Source organism: Spizellomyces punctatus (genome assembly GCF_000182565.1).
Source record: "Spizellomyces punctatus DAOM BR117 chromosome Unknown supercont1.17, whole genome shotgun sequence".
In the NCBI taxonomy this organism is placed as follows: domain Eukaryota; kingdom Fungi; phylum Chytridiomycota; class Chytridiomycetes; order Spizellomycetales; family Spizellomycetaceae; genus Spizellomyces; species Spizellomyces punctatus.
In genome coordinates this window covers 518,853-540,240 of record NW_015971553.1, presented here as the reverse complement: position 1 = coordinate 540,240, position 21,388 = coordinate 518,853, and the positions used below count along the sequence as shown (strand labels likewise).

General features: G+C 48.3%; 6 protein-coding genes across 6 annotated transcripts in view; 4 read left to right on the top strand and 2 right to left on the bottom strand.

Moving 5' to 3' along the window:
* Window positions 1-131: 131 nt before the first annotated feature.
* SPPG_07833 (uncharacterized protein) lies at window positions 132-1,545 on the top strand. The gene is made up of 9 exons (XM_016755984.1): window positions 132-330; window positions 468-513; window positions 613-618; window positions 691-748; window positions 809-849; window positions 931-944; window positions 1,000-1,064; window positions 1,130-1,168; window positions 1,232-1,545. Exons 1-9 carry the CDS (start codon window positions 181-183, stop codon window positions 1,458-1,460), a joined length of 648 nt encoding a protein of 215 aa, XP_016605058.1. The 5' UTR covers window positions 132-180; the 3' UTR covers window positions 1,461-1,545.
* Window positions 1,468-3,361, bottom strand: SPPG_07832 (CAMK/CAMK1 protein kinase). Its single transcript, XM_016755983.1, has 9 exons — window positions 3,299-3,361; window positions 3,184-3,237; window positions 2,979-3,117; window positions 2,884-2,904; window positions 2,664-2,821; window positions 2,470-2,608; window positions 2,344-2,413; window positions 2,154-2,272; window positions 1,468-2,080 (listed from the first exon to the last, which is right to left on the bottom strand). The coding sequence occupies exons 1-9, from the start codon at window positions 3,344-3,346 to the stop codon at window positions 1,746-1,748; spliced, it is 1,083 nt and encodes a 360-aa protein (XP_016605057.1). The 5' UTR covers window positions 3,347-3,361; the 3' UTR covers window positions 1,468-1,745.
* Window positions 3,362-3,500: 139 nt separating this feature from the next.
* On the top strand, window positions 3,501-6,500 carry SPPG_07831 (mRNA-binding ubiquitin-specific protease UBP3). The gene is made up of 10 exons (XM_016755982.1): window positions 3,501-3,828; window positions 3,917-4,003; window positions 4,074-4,821; window positions 4,903-5,101; window positions 5,165-5,303; window positions 5,362-5,535; window positions 5,595-5,720; window positions 5,786-5,878; window positions 5,950-6,094; window positions 6,160-6,500. The coding sequence occupies exons 2-10, from the start codon at window positions 3,920-3,922 to the stop codon at window positions 6,393-6,395; spliced, it is 1,944 nt and encodes a 647-aa protein (XP_016605056.1). The 5' UTR covers window positions 3,501-3,828; window positions 3,917-3,919; the 3' UTR covers window positions 6,396-6,500.
* Window positions 6,501-7,453: 953 nt separating this feature from the next.
* SPPG_07830 (uncharacterized protein) lies at window positions 7,454-11,329 on the top strand. Its single transcript, XM_016755981.1, has 4 exons — window positions 7,454-8,380; window positions 8,457-8,565; window positions 8,643-10,944; window positions 11,001-11,329. Exons 1-4 carry the CDS (start codon window positions 7,698-7,700, stop codon window positions 11,273-11,275), a joined length of 3,369 nt encoding a protein of 1,122 aa, XP_016605055.1. The 5' UTR covers window positions 7,454-7,697; the 3' UTR covers window positions 11,276-11,329.
* A 615-nt stretch (window positions 11,330-11,944) lies between these two features.
* Window positions 11,945-13,189, top strand: SPPG_07829 (uncharacterized protein). Its single transcript, XM_016755980.1, has 3 exons — window positions 11,945-12,061; window positions 12,125-12,638; window positions 12,706-13,189. Exons 1-3 carry the CDS (start codon window positions 11,966-11,968, stop codon window positions 13,020-13,022), a joined length of 927 nt encoding a protein of 308 aa, XP_016605054.1. The 5' UTR covers window positions 11,945-11,965; the 3' UTR covers window positions 13,023-13,189.
* Window positions 13,164-21,388, bottom strand: part of SPPG_09508 (uncharacterized protein) — a gene marked incomplete at its 5' end in the record, with an annotated part of 9,839 nt that continues 1,614 nt past the window's right edge. Inside the window, 5 exons of the mRNA XM_016757678.1 lie at window positions 13,164-13,446; window positions 13,505-13,876; window positions 13,933-20,427; window positions 20,484-21,058; window positions 21,125-21,377. Coding sequence (XP_016605053.1) covers window positions 13,231-13,446; window positions 13,505-13,876; window positions 13,933-20,427; window positions 20,484-21,058; window positions 21,125-21,377 — 7,911 coding nt within the window. The 3' untranslated portion in view covers window positions 13,164-13,230. The remainder of the gene's footprint in view (window positions 13,447-13,504; window positions 13,877-13,932; window positions 20,428-20,483; window positions 21,059-21,124; window positions 21,378-21,388) is intronic.

Sequence of the window (21,388 nt, the reverse complement as noted above, 5' to 3'; positions counted from 1 at the left end):
ACAAAAAGAAAAAACAGAATGAAATAAGCAAAGCATCGGCATGTGGCACGGTGACTCTAGTACGTGCAAATCACTGTGCGACATTTGTCATGCCCCCTCACCTTCCCCTTCCCCGCCTCCCTGGATTGACAGTTGCGGGAAGCGAGCCGTTCAACTGGCCGTTACGTTCTGCGGGCCGTCATGCCAGAGGCAGTGCCAACGACATTGAGCAACGAGGACGAGCAAACGATATCCGATATTCTGCATCAAGAGTGCTTCTATGCACGCATCGGAGTGTCGAAAAATGCAACCCCACAACAGATTCGAAGAGGATACCTGTCCAGAAGCAAGGTATGTAGCGAGCTTCACTGACTCTTCCTGTCTCGTTGTAGACCATCGGAGGAGAGACCTGTGTGCAGAAATTCAGGAGCACTGATGTTTTTGCTCTCTCGGCGACACCGCACGATTTTTATATGTGAACTTACCAGATATGCCATCCGGATCGACTTAGGCACCCTCGTGCAAAAGAAGCCTGTGAGTTCTGCCGGGAACTACTCAGTTCCGTATTTCAAGCGGCTTCCGGTTGCTTGAGTGCCTTGCTCGGCTTAATCGAATTCTCTGCAAACTTTGTAGTTCAGCGTATGTAACAAACAGCAGGTCGCTTGTACCCTTGGACACGGCCTCAACCTGCGAGTTCATTCCAACACTCAGGTTTATCGAACGCCTATTCAACTCTCTCTGATCCTTTCAACCGACGACAATATGATATGTGAGTTCCTAGTAATATTTGGACAGTGTATGGCTTAATTGCTGACATCATCCGGGATAGGTTTGGAAAGCAAATCGACGGCAATGAGCAAACATTTTATGGTATGCGAGTTGAAATGAGTTTACGTGTATTGTTGGCTACTGCAACGACTCGTCTGATCACATCTACTTTCTTCACCAAAGATGCACTGAATCAGGTATTGCATGTCAGATATTGGTACTCTTCAGCGGAGCTAAGTTGAGTCATGATAGGTGTTCTCCGAATTTCTGGAAGGTCATTTCGAAACATTAATGCGACTAGTGGACCATGTGCAAAGGTACCCTGCTTTTGTCTGCATCCTATTCTGCGACGTTTAAGCCTAAGTTCCTTATTTTCCCAAAGTCTCAATCCTGATTTCCACATAAGTAAAGAAGGCACCCGGTACGTTTTACTCTTTGCCAGCCTCACATTAATTGCGTTCTGATCGTCGCTCTGTACGTACAGCCATGTCCTCTCTTCAATGCGGGACTTCTGCTTATGGAGTGGGAGGTGTTGGGGTACTGTGAAGTTTGAGTTGATAACTCTCTATGAGATTCACATGGACATTCAGTCGCTTTCATATTTCGATGTGAAGGGGAGGTTTTTGAAGAGTGGGGTTCTGTCAAGAGGCATCATTGCTTTAATGGGAAGGTTGATACCTGGTGGAGGAGGGCTTATGGTGCATTGCCTATAAGGATTGGGGATGCTTGTATATATACGTGATTTTTTTTGTACAAACTACGATTGAAATGAGTCTAGGCTCTATTTGATGGACACAGTTCAGCGCATGACTGAATATCTCGAGTGTTTCCTGATTCCTGGAATACGTCGCGCTGCTTGATCAGTGGAACATGTGCTGCAGTGCTAGGATTCAAACAAGCAGGTGTGCACTACTACTTCTGTCTGATCACTATAGCTTTATGGTTATAGACAATAACTAATGATATATTATGCGTAAGCGTCGGACATATTTAACCGCCTATTCACGTCGAATGACCAGTAAATCTCCATTACCGTCGTCTTTAGGGCGGTACTCTGAGACGTCCAAGGTTTGATGAGTCAGGTTATTCGCTGACCCATGTGGGGAGTGCGCAAGCTTGTTGACGGCTTTCACAACGTCGATTGCCTTACGAAACATCCGGCGCGCATTGAATCGCTCGCGCACGTGTGGGAGCAGGTCAACATTGGGTGTTTGAGGAGTCTCAGGGTCTACTGGCGCCTGATACATTCTGAGCCATGGGTGCGCCAGTGCCTGTCGTGCGGTCATACGCTCATGAGGATCCACAAGCAGCAGCTTCTTGATGAAATCTTTGGCTACGCAAGCAGTTGGAAAGAAGGTGTGAGGTGCACCAGATACAAGTTTGCAAAAGGGAATCAAACTACGTACCCATGTCCGAAACGTCATACCAGTATTCTGCGGCAAAGGAGTATCTCCCAGTGAGAATGTTCTGCAGCTCATCTGCTTGTGAAGGCGCTTCATAATCAAAGGGCGTATAGCCGCACAAACTTTCAGTTCGATTCGAAGTTAATACACTTTTTAAATACAGATATTTCCCGTTCCGGATCAGTTGACTCACAGAAAGTATGCAAGGACACCAATGGACCAGAGATCGACCGGCTTTCCGTGGCCCTTTTTCTGAATCACCTCTGCACAGAACATATTAGATACTGTCAACCAGGCCGCCTTTGTATAGATTGCCCACCAGGTGCCATATATCCAGGGGTCCCACATGTGGTCATCAAGCTGTCAAACTTGTCCGGATCCATTATCTTTGACAAACCAAAATCGGCAATGACCAGATCACTGAGAGATTCTTTAGTCTTGAATAGCAGGTTCTCAGGCTGATAGGAGAATGAGACCCAGAGTTTGGTACCGCAAGGACTCTTTAAGACTTACCTTAATATCACGATGTACTATAGACTGATCGTGCAAATACGCAACGGCATCGACAACGACACGTACAATTTCGGCAGCATCACCTTCGAAAAAGCTTCCCTTCTCGCAAATACGATCAAACAACTCGCCACCAGTGCAAAGATCCATAACAAGATAGACTGCCATAGACATGATCAGCACGAGTGCTACTGTTACCAAATGTCACCCAATCGCTACTCACGATTATTTGGAGTTTCAAAATCTAAAAAAAAGACCGTAAACATTTTATAACACTAGAGCTACATGGATAGCAAAGACCAGAGCCGGCGTACTTACAATCCCACAAGGTTACAATATTTGGATGACCTTTTGATATTCTTTTCAGAACCTCAATTTCGTTCAAAATCATATGCTCCCGTCCCTGCATCAACCGTTTGCTGATCACCTTCACGGCGTATTTTTCGCCCGTCTTGATCTTGAAACACATGCAACTGTGTTGAACTGCGTTTCTCAGCCGGTCGACTGATACTTATATTCTTACCTTGACGGCTTCTTTGACCGTCGCATAACTGCCTTGCCCTAGCGATCTACCAGTCTATTAAAAAACGTCAGAAAGAGGCAGGCAAAGAGCAACCTTGCATCCAGAAAAATATTACCTTATACTCGCAAGGAGCGAGCGCTGCTGAACTCGATGGTTGTGTCATGATGTGCACTTTGGAGCAGAGTTGGGGAAGAAGGCGGAACGACGGTTGGCGCTCATGACTCAGCTCCATCAGCGGTGCAGTCACTTTCATTGAGTGGCTGTGCCACAACGAAATTCATCAAGCAACTGTGAAGGGCTTTTTCATGCTGTTTACAAACCTTTCATTGGGGGCATTGAGCTTAATCGATACCCGCTGCCGACGTTACTCGGACCATTCAATAAACGAGCAGCTATTGAGCTCGTGGATCGCAGCTCGGAGAAGTGATCCGTTTGCGATCGTTTCTGGTACAGGAGGGTGGAAAGCCAGAAAGTGTCCTTAGCGGTGGATGAATTCGCCTTGATTTCCGTTGGCCGGATTATTCAGTGAACATAAGTGTCGTTAATTCACAAGTCCGCCGAAAGGTGGTGGAAAATGCGACTTGCACCTCGCCCGGGGCGACGGTGAATCTGTGCACTTACTCCTGGCCACAGCCGAGCCTTACGGTAAGTCCAAGACAACTTAGTGAAGCAGTACAGAAGAACCTTAGTCGGCACCAATCTTATACGTCTCCGCTTCTACTTTTCTCCTCAGAATATGTTTTCTTCCATCCGATTTGGTGATTTGAGTCCGGCCGATATTGCAAAAGTGATCGACGCATCATCTTTAGTTCCATACCAGGTAGGTGACTAAGCGTTCCCCATTCAAGTCCACCACTCTTTCTCATTCTGCGACCTTTCTTTCTGTTTAGCCGCGATGGTCTCCTCCGGACGTATCACTAAAACGGCCAAGTATAGTATTCGGGTCCATAGTTGTTATCAGGAGTCCGGACCAAGCCATGAATCCTGCACTCAGTTCACCAGTTGTAATCGGTCCAGCCAGTTCTGGCACGACTAGTGCATCGTTAAAGGACTTGGATTCTATCGTCAACTCGGGTGCGGCTGACAACACAACTGCTTTTCAGTCTGTTAGAGAGGAGGTTTACCATAGATCTAAAAGTGGCCAAGTTTCTGAGAAACGCAGTACGGCTGAAGGGGCGATTGATACTGTGTCCTCTCGTCCATCGGTGAAGGAGATGGACGGAAGTATACCCTATTCACAATCAGTGACAGATAATTCGGCAGCCATTCGCCTCTCGTCCAAGGCTGACAGCTCCGATCTTGCAAATGGTCACATAGTGAGTGAGGTCGATACTACCGAGCCCATCTCACCTGCTGTAGAAGGTTCTGGTGTCCAGATGGACCCGGACGTGGACGTACAAAAAGAGATGGAAATTGGAGCTGCAGAAGTTACCACTCGAGACCAAGAAAGAGGCGCTCCACCGACTGAGACACCAACGGAACCGAGTAGAGAAACGGAAACGCAGCCTGTGTCACCTGTCAAAGCTGCTCATCAAAGTTGGGCCGATCTCTTGAAGAAGCATTCTGGTACAACCCCAAATGGAGTACCGCCACGGGAGACTCTGTCAAAAGGGTCCAAGGGTAAACGCAGCCCTGCAGGTGATTACATTGAAAATCATCCATCCTCGGATTGTGGATATGACTGGTTGATCTCTAATTGAAATGACCTTCTACCTTAAGATGTTCTGAAAGATTTGACAGTATCATATCAAGGCACTCTCATACGACCCCGAGGCTTGATTAATAACGGCAATATGTGCTTCATGAACGCTATCCTACAGCCATTGGTTCACTGTCCTCCGTTCTACAATTCGTTCAAGAAGCTTTCGAAAGAATTGACGCATAATTTTAAAGCTAAATCGTCCCTCTTGAGTGCAATGTACGTACCCGGTGACCCTCCCTGTTGCTGCCACTGCAACTTACATTCAATATTCATGCACAGACTGATGTTTCTGAACGAGTTCCGAGAAGATGAACCGGGAAGACAGTTGGACCTACCAGATGGAGATGATGAGGATGCCTTCGCTCCAGAATATGTTTATGACGCCCTTCGAGCTATGAAAAAAATAGAATCTGTCAAGGTGGGCAATATTAGTGCCAAGGACGCCGTATCGTTAATCTAATGGCCGAGGTTATCAGGGTCGGCAAGAAGACGCAGAAGAGTTCCTTGGTTTCATCCTCGATGGGCTACATGAGGAGCTTCTAAGTCTGCAAAAAGCCCATGGGCCTGTGAAAGTCAATGGACACGCATCAGAAGGCGATTCCAGCTGGGTAGAAGTTGGCCGAAATAATAAGACGCTCGTGACTCGAAGTGTAGGTACCGCGTGAAGTCTTTTCCAATGCGCAACTGGTTCTAATTATATTCATTTCAGACCGAAATTGTAGAATCTCCAATATCCCGAATTTTCGGTGGACGAATGCGATCTGTATTAAAATGCCCCGGCAGAAAAGACTCAATCACTTTGCAACCATTTCAGGCTCTTCAGCTGGACATCACGGTGTGCATATGCTTTTGCTGCAAGCCAGTAGTTGCGCTCATCCTGATTTTTCTATCATTTGAAAGCCAGCGAACGTTAGAACCATTGAAGATGCCTTAATCAATTTGACAGCGGCCGAAACTCTGGAAGGCTTCACCTCCCCGACGAAGGGCAACAGGGTGAGTAAGAGCACGTTCACAACGCACTGTATAAGTCCAATGCCTGAGTACTGAATTTAATGAACCATCAGGGCGACGCAGTTAAGCAGAACTATCTGGACAGCTTACCACCGATTCTCATCTTACATTTGAAGCGTTTTGTGTACGATAATGTCAGTGGTACTCAGAAAGTGCATAAACATGTTGAGTATCCGATGGCACTCAAGATACTTTCAGGTAAGTATCTTAAAAGCAGTAGCATCTTGTCATGGAAGTCTAAGCTCAGGGATGTGCGATTGTAGAAATAATGTCCCCAGCTGCGAGGGCAGCATCGCAATACCTAGAATACCGATTGTTTGCGGTCGTATACCATCATGGACGTTTGGCGGCGGGCGGCCATTACACGTGCGATGTGCAGCGACAGTCCGGCGAGTGGTTGCACCTTGATGATGCACAAATATCGCCATGTCGACCGGACGATGTAGTGCGGGAACAAAAAGATCGTCAGGCATACATGTTATTTTATTGTCGATCTTAATCGATGGATGTACAAATTTTACAACTGTAACATTGGAAACAGAACCCCAAAATATCATTTTTCAACCTTAGACATGCTGGTAACCAAACCCGATCAAAAAGACAACAGTGCCCACTGCACAGAACTGAGCTTAAACGCAAAGCATGTCTGCAAAGGTTTGAACAATAACCGGAACATACAAACGGTCCATTGCTAACGATGCAAATGTCGGCCCATGATCTATAAAACTAGACTCGGAGGTATGGTATCGACTTTGAAGGAAGTGGCCATAGAAAATGTTCGTATCTACACCTAGTGGACGTTAGTAGAAACTTCCGCATATGGTTCCGAATATTGCATATCTCATCTGGCGTGCGTGGATTGCCATATCCGATTGAGGCAGATCTCAATCTTTTCGTTGGAGCTGATGCGCGGATAGCCCACGAATACCAGATAGACCACGGGTACATCTGTATGTGCAGGGTCAACACTGGCGCCGTCCACCCCATTGAGTGGGAGCACCTTTGGATTGGTAGACATGAATACCTCGGCGCGCGAGCTCACAGGACTTGACGTTCGAGCATGGAACGTAGCATGACGACATTCATAACGCGGCGCGACACGGCCATGGGACCTGTTTGCGCCTTTGGCCCGAGTGTGCCCTCATAAAGAGTGCGAGGGCGTGCCTCAATGATTGGTCGATATCCACCCACACCGATGAATGCAAGCAGGAAGAAGTCCTCCTAGTGAAATGTATTTGGCCTTCTAGCAAAGACCTATGGCGACCTAGAAGAGGAGGATGGACAGCGAATTCCGGAATCAGACCTTCGAGACTACAAACAAGAAGTACAGCACCGACTGCAGTCAGCATGGAACTTGGCAAGAAAAAACATTCAACATGCTCAGAAACTGCAGAAGACCTGGTACGACAAAGTTTCACACCTCGACAACTATGGTTTGGGCGACAATGGATTTGTAACAAGCTTTTCGTCGTTGGAATTCGTTCATGCAAAACTATATCTCGTTTGCTATCAGCGTCGGGGTTTGTTGATTGCGTTTCTGCTTACGCAATAGTGTGGCGCCTTTGCACTGGCCAACATCCATGTTTTGAAAGTGTTCAAAGCGATACGCGCTTTTGCCCTTTTGACCCAGACCCTCATTTTGACCTGCGAAAACAATGAATATGCCCAACGTTGACGTAGTCGGCGGTCTTTGAATAAAAAATCTCCTATAAGACAGCCCAGTTCGCTATCCCCCTCCCTCGGCATTCCATCTCTCGGTTGAGTTCTTTTCCACGTACATCGCCTGTTTTTCAGAACGAAAATGAACCCAAACTTCCCTACCGGCTTCCCTATGGCAGCCCAAATACCCCCGGAACAGCAACTATACCTGTTCCAGCTGATGCAGCAGCAGCAACAGCAGCAGCAACAACAGCAGCAGCAACAACAACACCAACAACAACAGCAACCACAGCAGCAGCAGCAGCAACGACCTGCCTTTATGCCACCTTCCACTCTTCAGATGCGTCCGCCTCAAGGTGTCGCTCCCATTCAGCAGCAGTTCCCATCCCACCTTCAACCTCAGGCCGTATACGCCCAGCAAGCGCTACTATTTCAGCAGCAGCAGGCTCAAGCTCAGGCTCAGGCCCAAGCTCAGGCACAAGCTCAGCAACTTATGCACGTCCAGCAAAGTCATCATCTACCGCCTCAATCACAATCCGTTCAGCAACAGTTGGCCAGACAGCCAGCCGCTCAAGCAGTGCAACCTCAACAAGTCCGCTTGGGTGGCCCTTTAGAACTAGCTGCTCAATTGGGTCTTCCAGCCAGACCACAACAAAAGACGCTACAGCAGGCTTCCCAACAACAAGCGCAGACACCAAAGGTGGTTCAGCAGCAACCCTCCCAGGCACAACCCAAAGCCCAGCCACAGACTTTGCAAGGACTTCAAGTCGGGGATTGGAGGCTCACAGCCGCCGCAAACTTCAGGAAAGAATATATTGATAGACTGTAAGTGACCAACTTTCGACCGCGCAATGTTCATGTCTAATGCGAAGTAACAATGTCCTTTGACGGTTACATCTAGTATTCATGCTGTGTCTCAGCTGCAATCAGCAAAAGTTCAGTCTGCTGAAAGAGTTGAGGCCATGGCCAGCGATTATGAAACAAGAGTATTTCGCAGAGCTTTTACCAAGGTAATGTATGCTCTCATCCAAATGATACGAGATTGCGTAAGCTGATGGATTTCCACCCCCCCCCCCCCCTTGAATAGGACGAATATGTGAATGCCATGAATCAAAAAATCAACGAGATTCTGAGTAACCACAATGTCAAGTCAGTCGGCATTAATACCCCGTCCCAGCCAGCGTCTTCTACGTCAATGATGTCTACACCACTTGTTCCGCCATCAACCACCGCCCTCCCTAACACGAGTGCGGCGGGTCAGCAGCAGTTGAGCCAACCGTTTGGTGATCCGAAACTGATGCACCTCGTCAACACCAGCACTTTGGCACAGCTAAGGGAACTCTGCCGTCAGCGCAACATTCCTCCTGAATTCACCGAACGACTGCTGCAAAAGAAGGCCGAACAGGAAAGGTCACGGGCCGCAATGCGGCCCGTGATCCAACCTGAAGGCAATGTCCAGCGCCCTCCAGTTCCTACGCCTAGTGCAGTTCAGACCCCAGCGGCGCATCAACAGCAGCAACAAAGGCAGCAGCAAGTGCAGATGCAACAGCAGCCGCAGCGCCTTCAGCTAAAACACCAACAACACCAACAACAACACCAACAACAACACCAACAACAACACCAACAACAACAGCAGCAGCAGCAGCAGCAGCATCAACAGCAACAACAGCAACAGCAACAGCAACAGCAACAGCACCAACAACGGGTGCAGCTGCATCAACAACAGATGCGACAAGCCTCTGAGGCTCAAGCGCAGGCGCAAATGGTGGCCGCGCAGAGGGCGCAAGCATTGAGCAATTCTGCATCCGCCCAGCTGCAAAGAGGAGCTGCTTCTTCTGGAGCATCGCTGCAACCCCAGTTGTCCAATGCCGCAACCCATCCGTTTCCAGGCAATCAAGTCCACTTGGCCGCAGGTATGGCCGGTTCGAGTGCCATCTCCAGCGCTTTGCCAAACATCAGCATGGCGGCCGTGTCCTCTGCGGCATCTCCACCGACTTCCGCTAGACAAGGAGCCAGTGCACCGTCGGCGACCATGGCTGGAACTCCGCAGATTGCCGCAGAAAGTTGCCGCATGGAACCAATCGCCTTAACAGAACAAGAGAAGGCTTTCGTGCGTTCCAAATTGGAAGCTCAGGACAACATGTACCGAAAGGCAGATACCTTGATTGGACTGTTTGCTACCCATGGTAAAAACATGGAGGCAAAACGCTCCCTGCAACTGAAAGCAATGTGGACCAGACAGTTGGACGGATTCGTTACGGACACATATTACCTGACGCCAGCAAATGCTGAGCTTTTGTTGCAAAACTTGCGGCGCTTGTATCAAAGCGGAGAAACTCTGCGAAAGTCGATTGACATGCAGCGGTCGGCTCAGCAGATCTCGAACGCTAATGTTGGCCAGTCACATAGCCAGCTTTCAACATCACCGCACCAACCACAGTCGCAGCAACAGCACATTCAAGCCACCAGACCTCCTCAGATGCGGGCTAGCCCTCAGAAGAGGACAAGTGCGTCACAGCGGCCACCAGACGTTCCCTCTGTCATAGCAGCTACTCTACCTCACTCCCTCCCTCCCACCCTACCTCCTACGCTCCCGCGCTCCGTTGCTCCTGTCCTTCCTGCCGCTATGCTTTCTGCCATGACTGCGGCTATCCCACCTCCTGTACCTGCCGCGATGCTTCCTGCGGCGTCTCCGAGCATTCAAGTATCGCAGGCAATGCATCCCCCTATGGAAATGGGCGGTTCGTCTATTGGACAGGGCACTGGGTCCCAAAAGCGCCGTGCATCTATTTCAAGCCAGAGCGGCAAAAAGACACGGCAAGTTCGGCGGCCGCCAAGTTCTAGCAAGCCTCCGATCCCGACCCAAGCACAACTCCAGGGCTCGACCGCTCCGCTACAGTTACCTACCCGCCCGCCACCTCAACTTGTCAATCCCGGTCATCTGAAAGCCGAGCATCATACAGGGAATATACCCGTCTCTAGGACATCAGTGCCGCAGGTCCCCAATCCGCAAATTCAACCGGGCACGTCTTCGACGATCGTGCCGCGTATCCCTGCAACTGCCGCGTCTGCATCCCCCCTGCCCATATCTACCGCCGCCCCAACAACTCAGCACCAAACACCTCCTATCGTGCCACCCGCGGTGCCAGCTGCGAACGCCGTAGATAGTACTGCCGCGGTCACTCAACCCCAACAGACCGTCTTGATGGAAGCCAGAGAGCAAGCGCGAGGTGTCTTTGAGAGCAACCTTGGCTTCAGTGGGGATATACCCGACGACTTTGCGATAGATTTCGGAGGCCTGTTTGGTCAAAGCTCCTTGAGTGATGTGTGGAACGGCGTAGGATACAATCGACCATTGCACGGTATCGATCCCATTGGTGCGGAATCAGGTACGTGTTTGAACATTTGTGGCAAAATGGCATGATTTCTAATACCCTCCATCTAGGGGACTTCGAATTATTTTTTGGCGAGTACCACTCTCCTCCCCTCTCTCCATTCAAGAATCAAACTAAACGAAAAAGGGATGGGGAAGAGGAAGAGCAGGAAGATGCTGATGAAGGTCGCGGAGAAGGGAGTAAGCGGCCCAAGATGGGTCCCCCCAGGGAAAGCATAAAGAGGAAGAGGGACGACGAGGATGAGGATGATGACCAGGGACCTAGCAAGCGGCGTCCCCAGGTCTTTGCGTCGCCAGTGGAAATGAATTCATCGCTTGTTTTTTAAATTCAAATTCTGCATAATGTTTAAAGAATAGAAGTGTGTCACTATAAGTTAATATCGCGCTTTGCGAGCTCTGTTCTGCGTTTGCCTATTTGATATTGGTCTGTTCAATTCCTGCAATCACGTTTTTAGAAACTACCGCCAAAGAAGTAGAGCACAGTGAATGAAGAGAATCCGAATCCACTGCCCGGTGCAGTATCAGCATCTTGATAAACATCTGATGCAGTAGTCTTTGTTCATAATTTGTCTTTTGTTCTTTAAAAGCATAAATGGGGCAGATAACAATAAAAGTGACACGAACGATATCTGGCTAGTTTCTGTGAATACTGCCCTTACTTGCCATTTTAAACTTTTTCTTCCATTTCCTTCACGGACGAATGCACTTTGAAGTCAAAATGTGATGACTTTTAAGTACTTTTGACAGTATCTGGCAAGAATGAACAGCAGGGGATCGATCATGCGTCTGCACCTTCCTTTGACATTACCTGTCCCTAAAATGTAGAAGAAAAGAATCCATGCTGCGTGCAGCAGGCACGATCATGAAAGCCATACAAAAAAAAACGTTGGGGAACGAACACTATCGTGAAAGGATCCCACCTGAACACCGGTCACATGAAAGTCATGTGATCTCCCATGTAAAGTACTTAAGTGCTGTGTCTTTTGTATTTGCCACCTTTTCACATTATTTTCACAATGGACACCGATATTGAAGATATTGTTGCTGGTATGCCAGGGGCCTCTCGGGAGACTCTGCGCAAGATGCTAGCACTGCTGCGACAGGATGCAAAGGTTACTTACTACCCATTCTCAGTGTCTCCTCCAAACTCTCCACTTATTGTGTCATTTCTCTAGCTGACGCCTTTTACGAAAATGACATGGAATCAGTTGCAGAGTCCGGAGGGACTGAATCTGGATGTGGCCAATGTGGAGGCCGCTGCTCAACGCAGAATCCCTTCTTTGCAAGTCCCACCGTTTGTGGGTTCGGTGCACCCGACAGAGCACCTTACTCGGCAACTTGATAGGTTAGACCGCGTTTGGAGCCTTAATTCAGAGGCAGCATGTCGAACCATTGTTGATGCTATCCTTGGGGAGGCTGTTGACACCTTTTACCATGGGATCATGGTAGATGAACGGCCTCAGGAGGATGCTATGAAGGTGGGCCGGCCTCTAGGAAGATTGCGGGTCTTTTTAGAGGTTGATTTAGAGTGGAGGGGCCCCAACAAAGGGGCGACTGGCATTGTTGATTATCTGCTGGGCCACGGGGGTGGCGATGACGTGGATGACGTTAAAAAAGATTCTTTTTTAATTGCTGTGGAAGCAAAAAAGGAATGGCCTAATTCTGCTATTCCTCAAGCCATTGCTGGAGGTTGGTTCATTATTCTCAAGTGACGCTTTTTTCTTGTACAAAACTTGAAGCTGATGTATGGTCGCAGGTGGCACTCTACTCCGCTACAGGCAAAAATACGGCCGGTCGGGACCTGTCTTTGTCATCCTGACAAATGCCACTCTTTGGAATTTTTATTGCATCGATGATGCGGGGGTAGTGTATGGCTCAGGACCTGACATTGTGTACAGTAAGGAGACTCTCCCTACTATCTTACGCTGGTTGAGATGGTTTATAATGGGTGCAGCCGTCACCTCCCCCCGTGCATCGACGGTGAATATGACAGAGGAAGAAAAGGCGCTTGTGGTGACCAGTCTGAGTACAAGTTGTCTTAAGTTGTGGCAGGAAGGGAAGAGTGTGATGTAAATAGTGTGTGTAGCCTATTATGGGCAACAATGTGCAGTCTGTGGCCAATTATGATAATGTATTACTGCTTTCTTCCACACGTATTCCATTGCGTTCCGGCATCTTGTTATGCGTCAATGAAGGACATCAATTAAACATTTGCTTAAATATTTGAATTTTATCTGAAAAAAATCTGTTCCATATATACAGTACAAAGGATGGTTACTCATTATTCACTCAACTGACACAACAGTGCAACACCCTTTGAAATCCAGTAATCTTGCGGTCGATCGGACGGAATCGAGAGAGCCACGACAAAATTGGTGGAATGGCCTGTGGTGCTGAGTGTGCCGGCTCGGGCGGATGTTTTGTAGAGGGGACAGGTATAGAACCCGGTGGTTGGAGATGGGGCGGTAGTAGGAGTGAAGCGGATTTGAGGCATGGTCTATGGGGAAGGTCAGCGAATGCGAGACTAACAAAATAGATAAAAACATGCAACATACCGAAAACATTTCCATGGGAAACGAATCTTGCAATAGTCTCTTTTCCCTATCCCATCTTGCCCCCTCCACAAACAATCCGTGAACGAGCACACCCTCTCCCTCCTCAAAAGCCCGTCCATCCCCACCTTCGTAATCCGAAACCTTGTACGAAAAGCTCAGAGCGTCAATCGGAATATTGTACTTGCGCGCATGGTTCTGTAATACGCCCGTTAAAAATCCTTGTGGGAAAAAGAAACCTGGTAGCCAAAAGGAAGTGGGTTCGCCTTGGGTCATCCAGTTTCGGAGGAAGGTGATTCGGGCGTGGAAATCCTTGACCCAGGATGCGAGCGGTTTAAGGGAGGGGTAGGCGTGGGCGGACCAAGCAGTTGGCACCTGCATTGAATGCGTTAGTTCAAGTAAAAACAAAGACAAATGAAAAGAATGCAAACCTCATTATTGAGCAAACTCTTATAGACCAACTCCAATTCCAAACTCATGACAACAAGACCTTTGACAGCCTTTACCAAATTCTCCAACGAACTCCTCACGATCCCATTCAATTTATTAAACCGCACAGATTCCTGTGCCAAGACAGTCGACAGCGAATTTAGCATACGGCCGGTTTCATCTTTTTGGAACAAGTTGAGTAGGACGGGGTTCGGGGCTTCGCCAGTAAATGCCGATTGGGGTCGCGCTGATGCGGATTTCGGTCTTTTTTCCGTCTCGGGTGGAAGATCAATGACCAGAATCTCTGGCCAATCTTCTAAGATTGCCATCGCTATCCCCGTTACAATGTCTTCGCTAGATGTTCCACCGGCAACAGATGACACCACCCTCGGCTGGACTTCCAACACTGTACGAAGCAACCGGCGCGTTTCTTGGACTTGGAAACTGATATCCGCGTTTTCGTGCATCCCAAAGACAGAAGGCTCCTCCGTAAAAGGCAATCGCTCAATATACGCTCTAAATGATGCTAAATCTCCATCCGGCGGCGCATAGTAGACGCCCGAGGGCGAAAACCTGTACCCATCGTCCAAAATCGCAGGGCAATAAAATCGATTCAAAATCGATCTCAGTGTCCGTCGATCCCAATCATCTGTCACTCTGCCTCCAAAAGTGATCTCCCCAGTCAGGTATGACAGAGCTTCCCAGGGTATCCCTCGATGCTCCGACAACATGTTTTTCAAGATGGCAATCGAAACTTCTAAATCCGAATTTGACCAGTCGTATAAAATGTTCCATCCCAGTGGCCCAAACTTTTTGCGTTCATGAATAACAGCATTGAAGAATGTGATTCCAAACAAAAGTTTCCGGAACTTGACTCCTTGCGGTGGACTATCATCAAACAAATCTCTCGACACATCTGCAAAGCTTCTTGCGAGGTTTGCCCGAAGACCTTTTGGTGGTTCGTTGGTCACTTTTACACCATCTTGGAGTACGGCAATCGGAAACACTTTCGAAGGCATCGACGATAAAAACATCCGGAAATTCTCATGAATATCCGTTGCGTCCGTACTGGAGAACTCTTTGACAATACTCTCTAACCGTCCCATCCACGAAGCTGCCAAATGACAATTCTGCAAAAACACCCAATCCCCATTCGTAATAGCCTTTCGCAGCAATTGCTCGGCAATAGGTCCCTGCCCCTGTCCCAATGAAATCATGTGCAATCGGTCCTGCATATTAACCTCCTTTGAGGCGGCGAATTTCATCAAAGCGGACACAGGGTCCGACCCCGTTGACAGGATAAAGATGAATGGGGTACGGTTGTTGATATCCTTGAATGCAACCGCGAGGTCGAGGGGCGGAATATCAATAAACTCGGAGCCCAGGTTTCGCTTGACAAATTCCACGCAAGCCGAAACGAGTTTCTCTTCTCTCAATACCTTGATGAGCAGCAGTCGCTGGAAATCTGTTAATTGCCCTGTGTCGTCGCCAGGGACAGACACACTGTATGGTGTATCCGACTCAACAATGGCCTCCCAGTCCATCGTATACATTTGCACATGCTCAATAGCGTACCCAAAATCGGGTATCGACCTCGCTAAATCGCATAGATTCTCCCACATTGTATTGGATAGCCAGCGGACGTTGGGCTTTGGTGGAATATCCCCGGCAACCATCAACGCACCACCACCCCGCAACAAGAAATTCCACTCAAAATCATCAATGGCTCCCTTTTCCCGCAAAATCTCGACGCAAATCATGAACGCGTAAATCATCTTGTGCTGTTCAAATAGCCCGCGCGAGACATTTGCAAAGGTATTATATGTTGCATTTTTGCATAGAATCCCGATTCGCGTTGGGAGGTCCTCGGATTTCTCCGAAGAGAGGATGCAACCGCTAAATAGGTTCTTGAAATACTTCAGCGAGAACTGGTACATGGGATCGATGCCGGCCAAGTCTGCGACAACAAAGTAGAGCACCGAACCCCTAATTGCAACGGGTCGGTACTTTTCTCGGGCAGTGTTGATCTCCCGCTCCGTGACTTCGGCTTGTGCGACTCGCTCTTTGATGGCCGCGGACGTGACTTTGGATTGGTTGAGAGTGTTGATGAGTTCTTCATCATCGAGAATGTTCCCCTCAGAGTTGAACAGGAGCTTCAGGATCCGTTCTTCGATGTCTTTAAGAGCTTTGCGGTCTGTAGCAATATTTACGATAAGGTTGTTGCGCTGTTCCTCCAGCTCCGGCCGTTCGAGACGGACGACATCTGCCAAGAGTTGTCCCTCAAGTCCAATCTTTGTCACGGTGAAGTTAATGATAGTGACCTTGATACAGACTTCGGGGAGGTAATGCGGGTTCGAGAGTTTTGTTGTAATGTACAGTTTGAAATTTCGATCGTATTCTACAAATGAATCACCCAACTTCATCAGCAATCTCCCTCCCTGTCGAACGGTCTGCTTCAACAGGAGAGGCTCAAGGGCTGGATCAAGCTGCTCGCCAACATCTTCCATGAGAACAGGCTGTCCCGTTCTCACGGCATTTTCAAGGGATCGGAGAAACTTTGGTTCGGACAGTTTGATCACCTTGAGGTCGTTTCCTTCCATGGCGCGTATCCATCGATTTGCTTGTCCTTGTGGATCAATCATGAGCGGCCATCGTCGACCCCGAGTGACGAGGATACCATTTTCAACCGAGAGAGGGTCGGCTGGGAGTCCTTGAATATTCCAGTCGCGGACGACAGCTGGATCAGCGAGGTTCTCCAATAGATTGAAGTTTGTTGAGACGGGGATGCCAATCTCTTGACATCGCTTGATCCACCCTGTGACAAGCTCAGTACGGAAGGTAGATGTAAAGGCGCCAAAGTAAGCAACACACGCCGCACTAAGAAAAATATTCCCGACCAAATCATCTATTTGCTGATTGAGTTTTTCAACAGATTCGGCCCACCGAATCTGTTCATCGGCCAAAGCCGTCGTCAATTTTCCAGCACGAGCCAACCGACGCGTTGTTTCCTCCATTTTTTCTGCAAGTTCCTTTTTGCTCGCGATGGATTCTTCGTATTTGGCTTTGAGTTTCTCCAGCTGGGATTCGACTTCTTGAAGAGCTGCCGCTTTTTCTGCCAATTTAGCCCGCGTGGCATCCAAAGCTGCTTGCGCTTCTTCTAGCCGCCGTCGCTTAGGCGTTACTTCCTTGAACACTCTGGAATATAGGTCCATGGCAATCACCCACATAGACATGCTTTTACACGCTTTGGACACCTTTTCGACGGCCTCGGGAGTGAAATTGGGGTTTTCGATGTACTTTTTGAGCTTTTTGGACACCGACTCGGGAATATTGTCCTTGTCATATTCCTGCAACTTTTTCATGAATTGCGGGTCCGATAAGAGCTTTTTGGAGCTTTCCCAATCGGGTTTCACTTTGAAGAGCGTGCAAATAGCTTCCATGACCATTAAGACCACCTCGGGAGGTTTGGTAAAAACCTTGAGCTCAGCAATATCCTTTTTGTCTAGTGAGTCCAATGCCTTGTACGCCGCATTGAGAGCTGGCAACGCTTCGTCCAAATCGCGCTGGGCTTCTGCGGCGATGGCTTCTGTTTCGGTCGCCTTGGCCCGGACTATGGTTTCCTCTTCCGATACTACTTTCCGGACACCGTCGGCTGTTTCTTGATCTTTTCCAATCTTCACCATGAGCGCCTCCGTATCCGCAGCCCGTTGTTTTAGCTCTGGGCCGAGGAGTTCAAGTTCGACTTGCATTTTCGCGACGAGCTCATTGGTTTCGAGGAGTTTATTTAGACCGTTTCGTAACCTATCCCGTGAGGACCCAAGTTCCTTCCTCTTTTCTTGCAACATGGCAATGTAGAGGTTGATGAGTTCCAGGTAGGACGTGGGGGTGGTGTAATACCGTCTCCTGAGTTCAGCCCAAAATCGTTTCGCAAGCTCTCCAACGGACTCGTGGATCTCGACACACATTTCAGCAATCTTTTCTTTCATATGGTCTGAGCCCAAATCCACGAACTCCAGAAACCGTTTCGACACTGAGAGGAGAGCCTCTCTGGGCCACTCATCAAACCAGTCGATCGTACAGCAGTTGACAAGGGAAGGGAACATCCTGCAACGTGTCCGAAAGGTTTCTCCGACAGGACTTGTCGCAAATACAATGTGGAGGTTATCCCTCACCCTGTTGATGAAGAACTGATATACACTGTCTCGGTCTTCGGGTAAGCCCTTATCTCTTGCTACAGCCCGCAGTTCACCCAAAATCTTTTCACGCTCGTCAAACTCAAAGAGGTTCGGGACTTCCCCCGAGTTTAAAATGTTGTTCACATCCTCCAAGAAGGTTTCGCTCTTGATTTGGGTGTCTGAGAGAAGGAATACAGTGTTTTTACCTTCCAAACCTGCTAATCGGTACAATTTCTTAAGATCTTCTCGCCACTCTGTTTGTCCGTACGTCCTCGTCAATTCAATTTGAATGCACTGGTAATCGGATATGTGACAGGCCAACCGGGTCAGAGATTGTTTTCCCGTTCCACCGACACCGACCAGCAAAGCGTTGCCGCGAGGTTGCCGGATGATACGGGATATCCTCGTAATATGCTGCTTGGCGTCCATGAAAAAGATCAAGCGAACGTCTTTGTTGTTTGTCACGTTGTATTCTTCTAGATACTCTTCCAACAGCGTGTTCATGGCCTTCATGTCGCTCATCTCAACGTAGAGTCGCTCTTCGGGGGGAACACCCCTCTTGCCAAAATCCCCAAACATGATTGGTTTCTGGCTAAAAGTTTCTTTGGGTATGCTCACGCCAAAGTTCTTTTCAACCAGTTCGGAGAGAAGGCGATTAAAGTAGGATCTATCCGCCTCGTCAATCAACCTATCGTGAAAGATCCGGGAGGACTCGTGACAAAACAGCTTCACAATGTCCATCTTGGCTTGAATAACCTGCGGACGGGCCTGTAGCACGCCCTGAACGACCCTCGATAGATCCCGGAGATTGAACGTGTAATGCGATTTAGCGGGTGTAGGCAGTAACTCTGTGCACATTCGATGGTAGATCTCTATGGACGAGTTCACAATGGCTTCACTCACACCTCGCACTTCAGATGAGAAGCCGGACTTGAGAAATCCTTCCACAATAGATCGGAATATTTTTCCTAATGACATTTCGCTAGGCGCGGGAATGTTGAATAGATTGAAGTGACGGAGAAGACGGGGTGTGACGTTGTTGCGCCCGCCTCCAGGAGGTGCACAAGCAGCCACTAGTTCTACATCTTGGATTATTTTCCAGCTGAGTTTCTCTCGGTCGTAAAATCCGTGGAAATCAATGTACTGCCGCAAGAGCTCGATAGGAGGCTGCGACCCGTAGGTGTCGAGCTTGGGCATGTTCAAATCATCCACAAACAGGACAACCTTGTTCGCTCCTGTGGGTGCACCCAAAATATTCTTTCGTTTCTTCTCCAACTTAATTTCCATAATCTGCTGCGTCTGGGCGCTGTTGGTTTGGGCAGAAAAGTTGAGCGTCACAGGGACCCATCCGAATCGTTTCGAGCACCTGTTCAATAAATTTTGGACAATAATGGATTTACCAACACCGGTGTTACCCGTGAACAAAGTCGGGTATCCATTCGACAAGAGGGCTTCGAGAAAGTACTCGTACTTGACTGTATCCGTCGTTGGGACCATCATTTGGAAATAAGGGATCTCGGGTGCGTACTTGAAGGCTGGCACCAGGTCATCCCAAAGGGCAAATGATTTGGTCTTGAGGTCGACATAGTAACAAAAGATGTTGTTGGAAGACGGTAACTGTACATCCGGAATTGGGATTGCGTCGAAATGGTCTCGGACAAACGTATCAAAGTTGTCCTGGAATCCATCTGCCAGGTTTCCACCCAAGGCCCATACATAGCAGAATACAAACAAATGGCCGAATAAGCACTTCAAATCTCCAATGGCCTGCGAAAAATCGACCTCCTTTTTGTTGATGAAGGTTTGTAGAAGCTTGCACAGAGACTGCACCAGATTCAGGTCGACAGATTTGACGTACTCCGTACACTGTTTTCGTACAAAGCGGAGTCCCCTGTCAATGTACGTGTCACAGTAACTCCACAACATATCCTTGAGCTCTGTTCCAACATGTTCCGGTAGCTCACGCAGCCACTTTTGAACAAAAGCCCGCCAGCCCAGGTTGGTAGGATCCATGTATACCATGCCGCATCGACTGACCGTGGCAGGAGACGCAACAGCCAAATCCGCCACTTCAAACAACATATGCATAGTATTATTCATCTTGATTCGTTCTCCGTTGATCAACGTGAGGAGCTTATTGTCGTCTAGGACAGTGTTCATGTTCTCAATCCAAAGTGCGTCTACGGGTCCGTCGCAAACGGTCCACTTTTCATCAGCACTGTTGTCCTGAACTTGTTGACGGAAAATGGAACCGATCAGACCGTCTTTCCATTCCATGGTGGCCAGATTGAATTCTCCGTAGAGTTCGTTCATTGTGATGCACTGTTATATGGTATGAAAATATGACATATGGACTTGGAACTACGACATGATCATACCTTTGGATTAAGAACCCAAGTCTTGATAGCCTGGAACTGTACATCTCCTCTCTCCTGCAATCTAGTACAAGCTTCCTGCAAGACCTGATAACATGTCGTCTTTCCACCTCCAGTGGGTCCAACAAGCATAACACCATGCCGAATCTTATTCGTTTCAAACAACTGGCAGATTCTCGTCACAAAGTTGTCCACAACCTCCAACTTCTTTTCAATCATCACTTCCTTGATCGTTGCGACTAGAGCACCGTAATCCTGCTCCACGATGGAGACACCTGGGAAGAGATCAGAAAGGATACCACGGAACAAGCCAATATCCTCAGCCAAGAATTTGGGAAGATTTGAATCCCGCAGTGCACGGATGAGAACCATTTCTTCGCTGAGTTCTGGGTTGGTACGCTTGAGGGCGCCCGCCATGATGAGCACGGATTTGACGGCTCGCATGCCGAAATCGTAATGATCCTGCTGGGAGAGTTGTTCAGAGCAGAGTTTGTAGAGGTTTACAACTTTTCCGGCAAGAACTCGCGCATTTTCAAATCCTTCCGAGAAGAGCAAGATTTCGGCAATAAGGCCGTAATCTGTCAGGAGGGAGCCGCAGATTAGCACTTGATGCTTCACCTTATAACCAGACATGATAAATATACCAGGAATCATCATTGCAATAGGTCTGAAAAGCGCCTTCAAGTTGTCCGGTAACTCTTGACGTCCGGCATACCCAGGATTCATAGTGATAAATGCTGTACAAGTGTCGATTAATCTGATCTCCCTTCCCTCGAACATAAACCTGGTCGCTTTCATATCCTTTGCATTCTTTATTGTCAAAAGCTGCTGAGCAATAACGGAGAGCACCTCGATATCGATACGGTTGAACTCATCAAAACAACACCAAGCACCGGACTGAGCCAATC